This window comes from Penicillium soppii (assembly GCF_028829465.1).
Source record: "Penicillium soppii strain IBT 18220 chromosome Unknown utg000002l, whole genome shotgun sequence".
Taxonomy (NCBI): domain Eukaryota; kingdom Fungi; phylum Ascomycota; class Eurotiomycetes; order Eurotiales; family Aspergillaceae; genus Penicillium; species Penicillium soppii.
Genome location: NW_026643232.1, coordinates 1,238,655 through 1,256,778, shown reverse-complemented (window position 1 = coordinate 1,256,778; position 18,124 = coordinate 1,238,655). Strand labels below are relative to the sequence as shown.

Here is an 18,124-nt window from a genome sequence, read left to right as displayed (position 1 = left end):
GTAATGAAATGGGTGGTCCAATCACAATCAGTCGTACTAAATCGAAGTAATTCTCTGTGTAACCAGAGTTGTGTGCCTGTCTATGATGGACCGAAGTTTCAGGACAATGGGTGATCTGATGGTTTTATATCTAGGAATTTGTTCTCGTATGGCTTAAGAAGATCTCTGTATAGACTGGTCCATACGGAAGCCTTGGACTATATTTGTCGAGGCTGAGTCCCCAAAATAGCGTGTTCATACAACCGCCGAGACTGAAATATTACTATGTGAGATTTTGCAATCCAAGCTGGTCCTTGCAAGACCATTGTGCATTACTGCCAATATAGCTGAGAGCGAGTATACCGATCGGGGGGTCATTGGCATAGCCACAAATGACTCTCCAGCATTCCTGGCGGGGGTAGCGTGTTCAATTGATGGAGTCTACCGCACCAATAAGATGAAGAATGTCAAAATAAAACCAAATTCCGTACATGATATACCCTAAGGCACTTGACGAGTGACAGCTCATGTATTTATTGCTAGTAAGCACATCATATTCAATTATATTTGTTCCTAGGCTAGAGAAGTAGAAGCATTTTTGGACGTCAGTAGCGGTTCCTAATTAGGAAATAAAAGCAATCCGAGCTTTATTGCGAAAATCCACGAATGTCGTTGAATTTAAAGGGTAGTTAAGGGTGGCGCTGATCAGAATGCCGAGGGTACGATATCAAGGGTCTAAGAATGTAGAATCTCCATATGCACCTGGGTGACAGGGAGGTGACTCATCAAACGAGATTACACTGAAGAGCGGAGAAGAGAAAAGGGAAGAGAAAAAGAAAGCTACTTGCTATCAAGACTCTCATACAAAACGAAAATACCAATACTCCCTCGAAGATTCGAGGGTCATAGCAAATCAGTGACTTCGGTCATCTTCTCGCACGATTTTAAGATGCTCGCCTTGGCTTCAAACGATAACACGGTCAAAATATGGGATGTAAGCAATGGCCAGTGCGTGCGAACGCTTGAGGGTTACAGCTACTCACGCTATAGCGACTCATGGACTGTCACCTTCTCCCACGATTTGAAGATGCTCGCCTCGGAATTAAACGATAAAACGGTCAAAATATGGAATATAAGCAATGGACAATGCCTCCAGACACTTATGGGCCACAGCCGCCCAGTCACTTCGATCGTCTTCTCGCGCGATTCTACGCTACTCGCCTTGGTTTTATCCAATAGCTCCGTTAAGGTCTGGGATAAAAGAAATGGGAACTGTCTACAGACTTTCGAGGCTTACAGTAGCCCGGCGATCTCGGTCATCTCGGTCATCTTCTCCCATGATTCTAGGCTCCTCGCAGCCGGCCTAGGTGATAATTTGGCTAATAAGACCTTTAAAGTCTGGGATATAAATCACAGCCAGTGTCCACAGACACTCAAGGGCCATAGCCGCTCCGTGACTTCGGTCGTTTTCTCCCATGATTCAAAGGTGCTCGCCTCAGCATCAGACGATAAAACCATAAAGACCTGGGATACAAGTAACGGAAAATGCCTACAGACGCTTAAGAGTCATCGCAGCTCAATCACTTCGGTCATCTTCTCTCACGATTCCAAGCTCCTTGCCTCGGCTTCAAACGATAAGACCGTAAAGGTCTGGGATACAAGTAATGCCCAGTGTCTGCAGACTTTAAGCTTTGAAATAGTTGTCTCTGTAAAGTCGCTAGACGCTACCAAATCAGTGCTTGAAATTGACCTCGGCACCATTCACTTATCATTAGATTCAAGTCAAGGACCAACAAAACCCGAGCCTAAGATACTGCGATTTCAAGGATATGGTGTTAGTCCCGATTGTACATGGATCACTTGGAACTCGCAGAATATGCTATGGTTACCGCCGGTGTACCGGCCCTCTGCTGTTGCCGTGGGGCCGTCGACTATCTCTATTGGTTGTGACTCGGGACGGGTGCTCATTTTCAACTTTGATTCCCAGCGGCTTCTGCATTCTCTTATCAGAGCTTGAATCATGACGAACTGCTTCAAACGTTCTAAGAAGCCTATCTCGTGAAATAGCAGCGATGCTAAAACTTGATGGCTTAATTCAGGTGAGTGGTTGCTCGGCTCGTACGCATCGTGGCTTCCCTTCTAATTACGCAACAATGCAACAGGATCGCACAGCCCACCGGCCCATTTACGTCGTGTCCGAGATCTCACGCGCTTCATTCGATATCACAGGCTAGCAATTGAAAGTGAATCCCTTTAAATTTATAATTAAGTTTTTACCTTTAACCCCGCTTAGAGGCTCACGAAAACAACTTTTCAAGGAAAGAGATTAAGTCGGGTCACAGATGAGTACCGGTGTAGAGCGGCCAGGGGTCAAATTGAATGTTTATGTTGGATTGATGCCTTGCCTGACCTTAGGATGACTCATCAAACGAGATCACACTGAAGAGCGGAGCAGAGAAAAGGGAAGAGAACAAGACAGCTACTAGCTATACATTTTTCTGCGTAACAAAACTCTCATGCAAGTGAAAATACCAATACTCCCTCGGAAATACTAGGCAAATTCGGCTCGACTGAAGTTAATGAGCTAGGTTCCTAGTCTAAAAGTTAGGCGGCTACCGTTGAGGCTAACGGAAATATTTCTCGCTTCGCAAATTTCTATCAATCCCCACCTCTTAGTCCCTCCAGGCAGTCCCGCAGTCCAATATCCAAGGACCGTGCAGCTCAGAAATCGTGACTTACGCGCGTATAAACGAAGAATAGTGAATCTCCATCTATGCTGCCACTGGAAAACGGACCTGTATGTGGTCAATACGAGTGGTTTCAACGTAATTTGCTAATGTTACTAGAAAAACCAAGCGGCATCTGGTTTTGATAGGTGCCCGGAAGATATCTTGTACTTGGTTTTCAAGTTACTATCGCCTGCTGAACTCCGTGAATTATGCCTTGTAAACAAAAGTTTCCGCACAATCACGGAGCTATATCTCTACTCAAAAGTCGAGTGGACCTGGAAAGATCCTGAACATCCTCCCCCAATCGCTCAACTCCTACGGACAATTTTATGTAGGCCTCAGCTGGGTGCTTACATCAAAACATTCACTTCGACCACGATAAACTCTCGCAACATTTGTTTAGGCGACAACGTGCCAACATTTCCGTCTCAGGTGCCGAGATGGATGGACTAATTGCATTCATCCGGGAGACCAAAGTCCCTTATATCAACATTTGGATAGAAGGATTGTCCCAAGGCGAAACGGACGCTTTTGTTGCTCTCCTTTTAGCACAACTCTCCAATTTGAGATGTTTATACCTTGGCCCTACTTTTACCGAACACAGTGTAATTATCGGCATGTTTCTCCGTTCAGCTCTGGGCGCTCCTATGGAATACAGGCTACCCGACTTTCGGCACCTCCAAGACGTATCTTTCCTCTGCTGGGCCGATCAAAAATACAGCTTGCCCGATAACAGGGTCCAAAATACAGCGGATGTCTTGCCATTCTTTTATTTACCGAGTCTTCAACGTTTGGCGGCTTCGATCCATAACCCAATTACATCTAAATGGCCTGCAGCACAGATACCCGTACCGTTGAATATAAGATCGCTTGAATTGTCCTGTGTTAGGGAGGCATCTCTTGGTGTATTATATCAATCACTCCGAAGCTCAAAACACTTCGCTGGAATTTGTATTACGATGCATGGCTTAGGGATGACTTCAACTCGCCTATCATCGATCTTGATCAGATTGCTGATGCGATGTCTCATGTTCGAGGTACTCTAACGGATTTGACCATCTTAGCCGAGGTTGATTACGGAAAATTTGAGTTAAACCTTCCTGGTCTCAAGACTGAGGGGTCGTTGCGTGTGATGGTTAATTTTGTTATGCTTAAGAGACTCCACATCCCTTGGGCCTTTTTAGTGGGGTTCGCACAAGACACGACGAAACGATTGCAAGATGTAATTCCACAAAATATCGAATTTTTAACCATCACCAACGACTTGTGCATACAAAATTGTGATCAAATGGAACCACAATGGCCTGCATGGGAGTGGGAGGATCACGCTTTTTTGAGCTTGCTTCAATCATGGCTGAAGGAATGGAAAACATGGACGCCGCATCTTTGGGGCATTTCCATGGAGTGGGTAGATGAGGGGTTCGATGAATGGGGCCCTGACATGAGGCAGCGGCTCAGGGACCTAGGTATTCACGCTGGAGTTCAGCTTGAAATCTCAATATTTGAAAGTTCCTAGACCCAGGATCATGGGATACCATGGACTAGTTGCTTAAAAGGCCTGGAATGAATTGGCGATGACAAACCTTAGGGATAATCCATTGCAAAGCCTCAAGATCACCGATTCATGGTAATAGCAGTTTGCTGGAATATTCTGTCAATCGCGGTATATTGCTTCAGCCGCGTGATAAAACCAAATCATTTAGGACAGGCTATTGCTGCTGAGGCCCTGCACCTCTCGCGTGGATCGCCGAATCAGATAGTGTTCCGATCTTTGCGTGTCCATGGGAGAGAGTTCGGGCGCCCCCATGGTTCCGCCGTTAGTTCCCGCCCGGTACCCTTAACCATTCTGCTGATCCATCTTCATATTCACTTACCCGACATCACCAAGTCCAACAAGCGCTACCCAGGCTCCTGGCGCAGACAATTTCCGTATATTTGATCAAGCTGCCATGATCGAAGAAATATGGGTCACGGCGGAAAGGAACGATTGATAGAGGGGTGCGTGGAGTTTCTGGTCGCGATGGTACTGAATAACTGGATAGAGCCAGTCACCTAAATATAAGAATTGAAGGGGTAGAAGAGTATCAATAATTGCTATTGAGTGGTCCAATCCAGCCCGAGGGCTCAGAATATAATGGACAATACTAAGTTAACCTCGTGAGTAGGTTGCAACGATTTCTTGCTAGAGACCTGGGCGGTTCAAGTGTACCAGGAAATGCACGGACCTGTTGATTACGCGGAGAAATGTGTTCATTACATCACCGTCACTCGACCCAGATTCACAATCTCACTGTCCGCTAATTATTATTCACACTGAAGGACTGTGGCCACGAATATCTTCATGCTTTGAACGAACGAAATGTATGCTTAACGAGACATCCCCTGTTGGTTTTGCCTAGCATGAACCCAAGATCGTGTGGCGGTCATTGATTCGAATGCCGTCCAAGCGACTTCAACCTAAAAGCCTGTACTTGAGGCCCAGATCCTCCAGAGCAGATTAAGGAGGGCCTTGGGATTGGCGTTACTTGAGGTCCAGATCCTCTGGAGCGAACGAGGGGGGCCTTTGGGGCTATCTAAGGTTGTCGCATCCGAGAAATAATCGCTAGAGTCCTTGGCCCCAACTTTCTCACATCATCTTCAATACTGGATCGATCGAATAGAGTGAGTCGATCTACTCCGCGGAATACTGATGAGACGTTCATTGGTTAAGGAGATCGAAGTATAGGCGTGCCGTACCCGTAGCTGCCGCAAAGAAGTGGGCCTTTGTAACTTCCAAGCCTCGTGGAAGAACTCCACGAAGTCGTAAGCCGGCCACCGTGGCTCCCCACGAGCCACTGCTCCAAACAATTGCAGTTGATTGGGGTCCAAACACGATACGAGGCGTTATTACCAGGGAGATAGCGGAATTGAACGAGCTACAGAGAAAATAAGCGGTCGCATTTTGAATTCACGGAGTTTTTAATGCATTATGCTTTCAACCCAACGTACTCAGCGGAGCTATCTTCTTACATGCATGTCATATTGATGACACACTAGACTTGGGACGACTTGAACTAGTGCTCGGTATTGGTGGCTTTGATACTGGTGGAAAATCCCTGCTTGCGTATGATTATCGCAACATTCACCTATCCGTGCCAAATCAAGAATCACTTGGGCATAAGCGAATTCTGCACCTGCCTCTTGAGGAAAGATTAAATCAGACGGCCCCTTTCGCCCCAAAATTGTATTGATCCACTTACTTCTTGGCGGCATCTCGAGGTTTCAATGATTAAGAAAGGTCGCGAGTACCCGCGAATCCGCTCTGCCTATGCAGGCCCCACTGGGGACTTCGATCTTTACTGCTCAATATGGCTTCGCTCCCAATTCTGCAGCCTTGCATTCTTGGGGGCCATCCCAACAACTTCTCGCTTAGTACTTCTGACTCGCTTAATTAACTCATACTTCCCTACCCTTGTTCGCTGGCTGCTGTTTATTGTATTCGAAACCAAGATGATGGATGTAGAGTCCGAGAATACTCCGCGGTCGGCATGTTATCGCTGCCATTCCCAGAAACTCCGATGCGTCCAGGCTCGAGGACAAAATGACTGTGTCCGCTGCAGTCGAGTGGGAGCAGTTTGTGTGACAAGGCCGTCAAAGCGAGTTCGACAGGGCAAGTCTACGGCAACGAGGAAAGAGCGAGTATCGTCCGAGGCCCTTTCAGCGTGCAACAGCAGTCACGGATCAAAGGCATCAGCCTCGGAATTAGCCTCGGAATTATCCACTCATGGTAAGTTTAAATATAGAATAAAAAATTGGTACATACTGATAGAACATTTTAGCGCACAGCCACGATTTCAGTGGTTTTGAGTGTATGCCCTCATGGGAGAATTTGGATGGCGATCATCATATTTCTTTACCGACAGCAGAGAGTGGGCTTTGCTCACCTGGAGAGCTTCACTGGGATTCAGTGATCGCATCATCATCATTATCAGGGATGAACTCCGTGGATAATCAAAGCACCGTGCTGAATACGGGATCATTGCCCATGGAAATGGTCGAAGAATGGAGCAATCAGCAAGATTCGAGCCACGGCAGTGGTGACGACAGATCCTATCAGAGAAACACCGAGGAAGACCGAAACTGTGATTGGCTTGAAGCGCTGTTTTGTCTCCATGCAAAATTGGGTCAACATGAAAGATCGACATTGAATTTCGTTGAAACATGCCTGGCGGGTTTTGCAGGTTATGAATCATCACCATCGTCTATTCAGTCCAATTCTAGCGCAGAGCTTACAAAGCCTCGGGCCAAGCCTACTTGTCCGTTTGAAAAGATATTTGACCTGTCAATGCAACTGCTTCTACTTATCGGCAAAGTTTCAAAACCAACAGACGACGCAAACAGAGCAGAAAACACCTTTATGCAGTTCGAAAATTCTTTTGTCACTGGAAAAAGTGACGAACTGGGTCTCAAGTCAGTCGTATATTTTGCAGACAAGGCAAATCTTTTCCTTCTTTTCTCATGCTATACAAGGCTGCTGGGCTCATTCTGCTCAGTGTTCGAGTGCTTTCACCGGATTATTAGAAGCTCCCACAACGAGAGCTCGCAGAATTGTGCTGTACGATATATCCAGTCATTACTTCCACGTATCCAAATGGGCGATGTGACTCTATGCGCCAATCCCCGATTTGACTTAGCAATGATCTTGAATTCGGCTGAAAATACCTTGAATGAGCTCCAAATGAGTATGAAAAACGCTTTTTTGGAGAAGAAGGTGGATGCACCTCCGAGGAAAACGCCAGAAAGTCTTGTTGGTTGCTTTTTAGGGCAGCCGGGCGAAAGACCGTCGTCAACCCAGGGTGGTGTGAGTGAAGTGGCGCAAATCTGGGAAACAACTATTCGTGATATTAACTCAACGGCGTTAAATGTGATAAAAGTATTGAAAGAAGCTGTATAAATAATTAGCTCTAAAGATCAATAAGAGGGCCAACCAAAAGTTCTCACGTTTGTGACAAAAACTCAACAAGCACAGCGCGAGAGATATAGTCGATGGTCCTTGAAGCCATTCGCATGAGAACGTTAGGTCAATATGAAATTTAATTGAGGGTAATTAATGTGGTTTTTTTCGTCATAAAGGTCGGAGTCATGGTTTAGTTACAGCAATAGCGAATGGATATATTATTGTAGATCATTTCCATTTGGTAGTGGTACTGTCGATATCTGTAGGGGACAGCAGATCTACATACGAGCTTCATACTTTTCCGCCAATTTCTTTTGAGCAAGCACACCCAAATCCCTCACACTGTCTGCCCGCACAATCTCCAACACAGTAACTTCTACACCAATCTTTCGGCGAATCCAGTTGCGTAGCTCGATGCTGATGAGCGAGTCAATTCCAACACTAGCAAGTGGAGCATCAAGATCAACCACTTCAGTATCCGCCCGCATCAAGAATCCAAACAAAGTACGACCAATCTCACCGGCCAGTAGTTCAGCCGTCTCGGGGGCTTTCAACATCGTCATATTGGAGCCGATCTCGCGGAGGAACTGGGTGAGAACTTGATCGGACCCGGTAGAAGACGACACTGGCCCGGATTGGACTTCAAGGTTCCTATAGACCAGCATACGGGGATCTTTTCTCCAAATGGTTCGATTGCTCGGGGCGTCCATGGGGACCGTGGACCGCATGCCGATGCCGATCTGCGACCGCGTAACATACCGGCCTACAGCGTGGTCGACAACTGATTCAGCGGGCGAAGACCTGTGGAGCATGAGCTCGATTGACTCAAGCAGCTCAGGCTCACGCATGAGGTACTGCGCTGTTGAACGTAGTGAGTCCAGGATCTCTGGGTTCTGGCTAACGTATCCGATGTCTTGGATCACGCCAATATTGACTGTGGAAGCAGGAAGCCCCAGAGAATGGCGATAGGCTACAAAAGCGTCCAGGAATGTGTTGCCAGCATTGTAGTTGGCTTGTCCCCATTGGCCACTCATTGCGCCGGCTGAGCTGAATAAGAAGAAGAAGTCGAGGGCTTCTTCCGGCTGCTCGCTGAGGAGAGCGTTGTGCAGATTCCATGTTCCTAGAACCTTAGGCTGCACTGCACCCAGCCACTCATCCCAATTCATATCCACAAATGAGTTGTCCTGCGATGGAGTTTGTCAGCATGTTGCTAAAGGGGATGAAACGAGGGATATGTGGTTATGAACGCGTATGACTTACCCGAAGTACCATGGAAGATTGTAGAACACCTCCAACAGGCTTTCCAGATGCCCGGATAGCCAGAAGAACATCATCAAGCTTAGACACATCACCGGATATCCTGGTAGTGGTGCATCCGAGGACTGCTAGCTCTTGAACAAATGGATCGTCATCAGGAACATTACCCGCCGATCGTGACAAGAACACGAGATGGCGGGCTCCATGCTCGACAAGCCAGGTTGCGATCGAACGACCCAAGCCACCCAGTCCACCGACAAATAGGTAGGCTCGATCTTGACGCAGAGCCAGTTCTTGCCGGGGTGGTTCAGCTGACAACTCGGTACTGTTTTCTGGCATTGTGATGACAATCTTGCCTATGTGCTGCCCGCGCTGCATGTAGCGAATGGCATCAACAATGGAAACAGCATCAAACATTGTCATGGGCTTAATGGGTTGAATGAAACCGGCTCGGTAATAGTCCATCGCACGAGTCATGATACTATAAGAAATGATTTAGTCTCCCATTGTTTCAACGAAGCAGAAATGAATCATCTAACATACCTTTCAATCCTTTTCGGTCGCTTGTTGGAGAAAAGAAGAAGATCAAACCCGACAAAGCTTCTGTTAGGCTCGAATGGTTGCATGTCAAGCAAGCCCTGGCCGACGAAATCACGTCGTCCAATCTCGACGAAAGTACCGAATTCTGCTGTGCATTTCCAAGAAGCGTGCAAAAGCTCACCCGAAAGTGAGTTGAGCACCACGTCCACTCCCATACCATTCGTCTCTTCCATTATGCGCGGAAGGAACTCACTGGTGCGAGAGTTGAATATACGATTGCGCGGAATATTGAAAGTGGACATGAGTGATTGAGTTTTCTCCTCACTCCCGACTGTAGCATATACCTAAGAGATGTTCCGTCAGCTAAATCGATCTAATGCTCACTCGACAGGTTCCGATAAAGACTTACCTCCGCGCCTACCATCTGCGCAATGTACATGGCTGCAATACCGACACCTCCACTGGCGGAATGAATCAAGACGGACTGTCCCTTGCGCAATCCACCAACATCTAGGAGGCAGTGAATCGCGGTGCAATAGACCGCGGACATAGTAGCACCCTCTTCGTATGTCATGGAGTCCGGCATTTTAACACATAGGCGTTGGTCAAGCTGCTGTGTGGTGGTGAGAGATCCACTTGAGCTCATAATAACTCGATCTCCCACTGAAAGCTTGTGCACGGCCGACCCCACTTGGAGCACTAGACCACTTCCTTCGTATCCTAGTCCCCGGCCAATCGAGGATTTCTCTGTGATCACTCCGGTGCTGATCAGAACATCCTAAGTGTAAAGCGTTAGCCAGCGTCCCTCAACCACCGAAACGTCTCTATCTGTGCATACCTTGAAGTTCATCCCAACACATTTGACTTGAACCAGAACGTCATTTTCATCCAACGCATGTGAAATCGGCATGCTCTTCCAGCACAAGGTATCAACAAGACCGGGCCTGCTCTGTTCCAACTTCTTGACAGTGGAGCTATCAGCGACCGCGTTGTTCTTCAGCTCCTCGGCAACTTGAATGTAGTGGTATCTGCTGATCAGTGGCTTTTGTCCCACAACGGCCCACTCTGTAGTCGTGTTGATGTTCGGCTCAGAGATACGTTGCTGGAACTCTCCCAGCACCTGCGGTATAAGAGCCAGGGTTTCCTGCTCAAAATCCTCCAGCTCCAGTGTCGCAAAGTCTATGTTCAGCTCGGTGCGAATAACACGAGCAACTCCGTTGACCATCGCATACCTAGGATCCTTGCAGCCTACCTGGCTTGCTCTGGTAACCCAAAGAATTCCGCTGTCCGTATCTCGCAGCTGTGAAAGCAGACCCTTCAGGTTCTCAAACAAGGATTCGTGGAGGTCATGGAAGAATGGCCTGTCAAGATCCAAAATGGACACGATATCCTGCTGCGTGGGGGTTGGTATGTTCGCATTCTCAATTGCATAGAGATCGATTCCAAATCCAGCTGAGGAGAGAAGTTGGCTTATTGAAGTTGTGACAGAAGCGCTGTCTTCACACGAGTGAAGTAGGGTGATTCGCTTTTGTCTTTGTGTGTCTGCCGCCGGCCTGGCAACGATGTTGTTGTTCAGGTATCCATCGTGGCTCACCAAATTAATGCCCGAGAAGCCGCTCTGGCTAAGCAGGGCGTCCCACTGGTCGATGCCGATATAAGGCTCTGGGTATCGGCCGTCTTGCTCCCCCAACCACCATCCTGGAAGAACACCCATGACATAGTTGATCCATTTTGTGGCTAGTGGAACAAATTAGATATTAATTTCGTTCATATCCATGAATGGGAGAAAAACATATTGCACTTACCTGGCGATAATTCTTGAAGGAAGAGCCGACCCTGAGGATGGAGCAACCTGCGGACATTCGTAAGCGTGTCCTGAAGAGTTGAAGTCGCATGGAGCACCTTTAGTTTTCTGTTAGCAGAATATCTCAGACATGTTGATTTGATGAGCTCACATTGCAGGCAATAATCAAATCAAAGGACTCTGCCTCGAAGCCCTGTGAAAGCGGATCCTGCGAAATATCCAACGTCGCAAATTCTAATCCAGGGTAATTCTCAAATCGCTTCTTTGCCTGTGGGAAAAATCCGGCACTAATATCGGTATACGTGTATGAATGGTACATTCGCTCTCCATAAAGAGATTTCAAGGCAGGAAGTACCGTCGCAGTAGTGCCTCCTGTGCCGGCACCGATCTCCAAAACCCGGAGGTTTGGCTTCCGGTGTGCGAGAAGCTCGAGGAACACCCGGTACTCTGAGTTTTGCATGAAGTCATACAACGAATGGAGAACCTCACCCTCTAGAAGGAGCTCAAGTTCATCGGTTTCACCTGTGAAGATGCCCTGACACTCTTTCCAGATTCGATAGATGGCTGTCGCGGTCGCAGCCGCATCTGTTTCCAAGAGAGAAAGATACAGACTCTCGATGATGTTTACCCGCTCCGCGTCCGAGACTTCGACAATCTCATCCTCAGGCTGAAGGCCAGGGTATTTGCCGAGCTTTATTAGATCTGCGGTCGATTCAATCCACTTCTGGTAATGAGTCAAATGCGATCGGATTGGCTCAACCCCTCGAAGGCGGGTAGATGTATCCATCATGGAGGCCGAGGCAAACCTATCCAGCAAGTGGTGTAGATCGGTTCGGTCCTTCGCTGGGTGGATCAGTTTGGCAGCATCACTGATGAGATTGATATCTTCACGCCACTCCAATTCAACCGCGGCATGTGGATCTTGCCCAGAGGCATCGGCTGCATCACCAATTGCAGACATCTGCAGGCCCCTGATGTCAATTGTAACATGTCCATTTGAGACTGCGATGATACTTCCCGAGAGAGCAGCTGTGGGTTGCTCGTCGGCACAAGCTTCAATAATCATCTCTGGCTGTAGCGGAGGGCATACATAGATCTCTTCCATGTAGGTAGGGATTCCGAGATGTTGGAATCGTCTTGTCAGTCCATTGAAGGTTGCAGGAACAATGGCTTGAAGCAAACAGTCCAGAGAGACAGGGTGTACCGCATATTTGGACTCTCCCTCACGAATATCATTAACCACAGTGGCGATGGTCTTGCGCTCAATGGGATGAGCAGTCATGTCAGTCAGGCCCATGAATCGCGACCCATATTCCAGTCCCATTTCTTTCATCTTACGATACCACCCACGCCGCGACAACTGTCGTGGCAAAGACTCCAATGAAGGAGCTTGGTGCTCTCGATCTGACCCTGCGCACACTTGGCCAAAGATGTGCTTAACCCAGATTCCCTTATTATAGGAATGAACAGTGAAGTTGTACCACTTTGAGTCGGCCGCATTGGTAAGTGGAATTCTCTGCAATTGAGTGATCACTTCCACGTCTTGACCCTGATGCATGACCAGCGCAGCCTTGATGTGAACGCGGCGGGCTGTGAACCCAGTCTCTCCAGTAAGTTGACGAATGGCTTCTCCAGCCATGCATATGTAACCAACACCCGGGAAGACAATTTCACCGGCTACTTCGTGTTCCTTGATCCATGGCACCACATCGAGACGGAGAATATTACGCCAGCTAGGATTCTGATCGGTGCTTTCGAGGACCCTTGATCCGAGGATGTCATGATGAGGGAATTCCCTTAAGCGCCATTCCTTGGAGAGACGACTTTCGCACCAGAGAGGCTCCTCATAGTGCCAAGGGTAGAGAGGCAAGTCTGGCAGGAAGCGACCTTCACCCAAGACTGCAGTCAGATTCACTGGGATATTCTGCAGCCACATTTCACCAACTGCCTTCAGCAGATCCTTGTGGGAGTCACTGCCCCGAGTCAATGTGTTGAAATACTCATCGGTTGATTTATGATGCTGGAGGATCTGCCGAATAGGCCCAGCCAGCGCAGAATGAGGTCCAATTTCCAGGAAGACCTTAGGTCCAATCAGAGACTGCACCAATTCCTCCATGGCCGTCGAGAAGCGGACTGGAGAGACAAGGTTTTTGGCCCAATACAAGGGGCCGAGCTCTTTGCTTTGATCCACTTGACGGCCAGTAACGCTGGAAAAGAATTTGACTGAGGGATCCATGGCTTGGACCCTCTGGTTGGTGAGAAGTTCGACATATTCAGGAGCCACGGTCTCCATATGGTCTACAAACAACGCTATTAGCATTTTCAGTCCATCCATTACAATCACATGACATACGCGAGTGATAGGCTCGGTCCACCTGGAGTGCTCTGACAAAGACGTCGGGGTTGGCCTCCTTGATGGCTTTCATGGTCTCCTCTAATGATACTTTATCGCCTGTTAGAGTTGTACTGTTGGGACTATTTTCACATCCCACGCGAACTCCTGGTCGCAAGTAAGGTGTGAGCTCTTCAGCCCCAAGACCAACGGCTGCCATGCCCCCAGGACGCTCCGCTGGATTCAAACTGCACATCACTAAGCCTCGATAAAATGCGATTTGAATTGCATCTGCTCCACTGATGGCGTGAGAGGCATAAGCGGCACCAATCTCACCACTGGAGTGGCCTATTACGGCGTCTGGGTGGATTCCGTAATGTTCCAAAATATCGACCAGAGCGATTTGAATTGCTGTACAGCAGGGCTGTGAAAGCTCTGCCTCGGAAAGACGACTTTTCTTCTTCGAAGCTCGAATTTCATCTATGCGTTGCGTGAGAAACAAAGACTCCAATTATAGAAGAGTCCAATTGATGAGGAACCAGAACGCTGATTGACTTACCTATCAGTTTCCATCGAGGAGGAGTTGGAAGAGCTTGAAGTACTTGATCCAGCTTCTCGATACTGCGTCGGAAACGAGGCACTTGGTCGATAAGTGCTTTACCCATCTGTGCCCACTGGGCACCCTGACCGGTGAAGGTGAATATCAACATGGGAGGTGCTCTACCACTGGTGCGGTGAGTCCTCGAAGGGACCCAGTCATCTTCGCCATTTGTGACACAGAAGCTGCGATGGGAAAGCTCTTCTCGCTTGAGGGCAAGAGAATAGGCCATATCATCAAGAGACTCGGGGTGGGACAGGAAATACGCTTGGTGGTTAGCGACCATTCGCTCCAACGATTGTTGATGCTTAGCGGAAAATAGCAACAAGCGTGGTGTCAGCTCGGTCATTGCAACCTCTGCAGATTGTTCACTAGCAATAATCTTCTGCTGTACTGACCCTATTCCAAAGGAGGCAGCGGATCCCAACAGAACCTTAAGTCTATGTCAGTCACATAGTCACTTGCAGAGTAGTTCTGTACTCTATGGTATATACTCACATGGGCGTTTGACCCACCTATACCGAAGGAGTTGACTCCTACCAGCTCAGCGCGGTCTTTGGGCCAGGGAAGTGGCTCTGTGGGTACTTTCAGCTTGCATCGTTCAAATGGAACTAGGATTAAGTCGTTAGTTCACAAATTACCAGCAAAAGTTCGGGTTGCGATACGCACTCTTGGGGTTGGGAGTCGTGAAGTTGATGTTGGGCGGAATTATTTTGTGTTCAAGCGCCAGGGTCATTTTAATGATACTAGACAAGCCTGATGCACCTTCGCTATGTCCCAGATTGGTTTTGACCTGAAGGGGTATTAGAATCTTTCGATTGAGTCGAAGATATCTGCCCGTCGCTCACCGATCCAATATAAATGCCGTGCTCTCCAAACACATTAGCTACAGCCGCTGTCTCGATGGGATCGCCGACCTAGATAAGATTTAGTATGATCACCAAAAAGCAAGACATCGCAATTGATAATGGTAATAGACCCACCGCTGTTCCTGTACCATGGCATTCTATCATAGCGGTCTTGGAGAAATCCGTGACACCGGCCAACTCGTGACCACGACGGATCAATGTCTCGTGTGCAGCAGTATTTGGGGCTGTAAGAGTTGACGCTTTGCCGCCGGCGTTGATGCATGTTGATCGGATAACAGAGCGAATGGGATCTCCATCACGAATAGCATCGCTGAGCTTTTTCACGTACACAGCCGAAACTGCCTCACCACGTGCATATCCGTCGGCATTTGCATCAAAAGTCTTGCAGAATCCGCTCGGCGATATGACACCCTGTTCTTGCATGGTAATAGAGGTTCGGGGAGAGTAGATAATATTTGCACATGCCACGATGGCGGAGTCGCAGTCCCCAGCGGAGATAGCATGACAGGCATCATACAGACCGGTGAGAGAAGAGGAGCAGGCGGTTCGAATTGTTACACTGCAATTTCCAACGATCAATAGTGTTCTTCGGTATCAACATAGTTATGAAGTTACCTGGGACCCATAAATCCGAACTCGTAGTGAATGCGATTGGCAGACATATAATCTCCATATCCGGTGAGACGGTACATATGATAGTGCTGAGGATCTCTCCCATCGAGTTCCAGCCAGTCTCCCTCAAAGGTGCCGAGATAAACACCGATTTTGCGGCCGCGAAGTTCTTCAGGCCGCTGTCCAGCGTTTTGAAGACACTCATACGTGACCTCCAGGGAAAGTCGCTGCTGAGGGTCCATCGCCTCAATCTCTTGTTTGGTCATCGACCAAAAAGAAGCATCCGCATTTCGCAGGTCTACATCATCCAAGAAGTAGCCGTACTCACTGGCGACGTGCCCAATCTTTCCCGGTCCAAACCAGTTCTCGACGTTATAACGGTCTTTCGGGACGCGACATCTCCCACTCCGCTTGTTGTATAATAGATCCCAGAAGCCTTCCGCATCGCGGATGCCTCCCGGAAGACGCATTGCCATGCCGCAAATGGCCATAGGCTCCACCAATGGCGGTTGATCACCGTCGGGAACGGGAACAGGGAGTTGATGGGGAGGACCTATCGAGCTCGCCTCGCTGGGGGTTGGCACGGGATTTGAATTGAAGGAAGATGTTTCATTGTCCGTTGTAGCGGCCCCAGCAGTGGCTTCGGGTGGAGGAAGGTCCACGAATTCGACATCTTGTGCAAGCATATTGCTGAAATGTTTTCTATAAAATCGAAGGGTTGCAAACACAACGGCGTCCTTGATCTAGGTGAAAGTATTTGCGAATGAAGAGCTGCTAGGCAGCCACAAGACTTTTGGGTTGAGATAGAAAAAGAGAGAAGAAGTAAATTGATTCATCAGTTCTTAAAGAATCCGAGTTTATATATACAACAAAAATGGCCCCCATGGCCCTTCAGCTTGATCTTGGAAAGGCCGTCGTGCTGACGGGGCCGACGTTCGGTAATCCGAATACCATTCGGACAGCCGGTCTTCCAGCGACTGCAAAAAAGCCCAGCCCCCAGGTTTTTTTTTCTTCTTTTCTCTTGCTTTCATCTACGTTTTGCGCTGCAGTGTTCATCACGAGCTTAATTTATACAGAATACTATGGTGCTCAACCACTCACCACCGCCAGGCCTGTACATCACTGGACTGGGGTCCCAATACCCGCCATATCTTTTGGGACCAGAAAAGCTCGAGGAATTCGCGGCACGCTTCTACGATGTAGAGAGTCCAGGGTATGCGATATCGCTTCTTTAACTGTCTTCACAGCATGAATCTCCTAATTCAGTTTATGTAGACTCAAAAAGCTCTTGCAAATCAACCGCTCCTCTGGCATCGAGACAAGATCTGCTATTCGGTCCTACGAAAGCGGATTTGCAACTCGGCCCGAGGCGCCAACGATCAGTGAGCTTGCTGAATTCTATCATCAAGCCGGAGTCGACCTCACCACTCAAGCTTGTAAGAAAGCTCTGCGGGAGTCTCAGATTAGTCCTCAACATGTCACCCACACTATCGGGGTCACTTGCACCAATCAAGGTAACCCGGGATTCGACCTACTTGTGAATCGTAAACTTGGTTTATCAGCCAATGTTGATCGTATGCTTCTCCATGGTGTTGGTTGTGCAGGTGGACTAGCTATTATGCGAGCTGCAGCACAGATAGCCTGCGGTGCTAGTATGCGACGGAAGCCGGTCCGCATCCTCGCCTTCGCATGTGAGCTGTGTACTCCCAATGTCCGCCATGATCTGGCATTTGCGGAGAAGGCTCCCAATGCGGAAAACATTAGCATTGCAGGGGCTTTATTCTCAGATGCTGCCGCTGCATTCGTTCTTTGTAACGAGTATGCCATGGCTGAAACGGAGATCACACCTCTGTTTCAACTTCTCGAGTGGGGCAATTCCTTGATCCCGGATACGGTTGAGCATATGGCCTTTTTTGCAGATGTTGATGGTTCGTTGATTCTTTGCTGAGATCGGGATATGCACTAACCATTCGCTCCTGCGTAGGTTACCGGACTGTTCTCACTCGTGATGTTCCGCAATACACTAAGCACGCGATCGGTCCAATGTTCGAGAAACTTCTTCCCTCTTATCAGAGCCAGATTCAATCTAGCTCCGGAGAGGGAGTAGGGGAAGTAGCAAAGTCGCTAGGCGTCAGTGATTTTGACTGGGCCCTCCACCCTGGCGGAGAAGCTATTATAGAGGGCGCAAAACAGGTTCTGGGATTGACCGAAGATCAGCTGCAGGCAAGTCGGGAAATATACCGTACTCGGGGTAATTCATCGAGTGCGACGGTCCTGATTGTTCTTGATCGGCTTCGGTCGTTGGGAAAGAGGGAGTATGTTGTCGCGACATCATTTGGTCCTGGACTAGCAATTGAAATGGCTATGTTGAGGAGATGCGAGGTGGATGAGGACTAAGATTGTTGGAAAGGTTTCCGTGATGGGTACTCCCATGTTTGGCAATATAGGATATTTGTGTGCTCAATTCA

The 18,124-nt window shown here is 48.3% G+C and overlaps 3 protein-coding genes across 3 annotated transcripts; 2 read left to right on the top strand and 1 right to left on the bottom strand.

Annotated features, from left to right (window-relative positions):
• Nucleotides 1-928: 928 nt before the first annotated feature.
• N7529_001813 (WD40 repeat domain-containing protein) lies at nt 929-1,996 on the top strand (the record flags this gene model as incomplete). The annotated part of the gene is made up of 1 exon (XM_057237344.1): nt 929-1,996. One exon carries the CDS (start codon nt 929-931, stop codon nt 1,994-1,996), a length of 1,068 nt encoding a protein of 355 aa, XP_057102031.1.
• Nucleotides 1,997-7,922: 5,926 nt separating this feature from the next.
• On the bottom strand, nt 7,923-16,342 carry N7529_001812 (type I polyketide synthase; the record flags this gene model as incomplete). Its single annotated transcript, XM_057237343.1, has 14 exons — nt 7,923-8,828; nt 8,905-9,382; nt 9,445-9,785; nt 9,851-10,219; nt 10,280-11,178; nt 11,247-11,343; nt 11,397-13,543; nt 13,599-14,057; nt 14,137-14,608; nt 14,674-14,786; nt 14,845-14,968; nt 15,024-15,092; nt 15,159-15,603; nt 15,660-16,342. The coding sequence occupies 14 exons, from the start codon at nt 16,340-16,342 to the stop codon at nt 7,923-7,925; spliced, it is 7,602 nt and encodes a 2,533-aa protein (XP_057102030.1).
• A 396-nt stretch (nt 16,343-16,738) lies between these two features.
• Nucleotides 16,739-18,053, top strand: N7529_001811 (uncharacterized protein; the record flags this gene model as incomplete). The annotated part of the gene is made up of 3 exons (XM_057237342.1): nt 16,739-16,869; nt 16,923-17,584; nt 17,641-18,053. The coding sequence occupies 3 exons, from the start codon at nt 16,739-16,741 to the stop codon at nt 18,051-18,053; spliced, it is 1,206 nt and encodes a 401-aa protein (XP_057102029.1).
• Between the last annotated feature and the right edge of the window lie 71 nt (nt 18,054-18,124).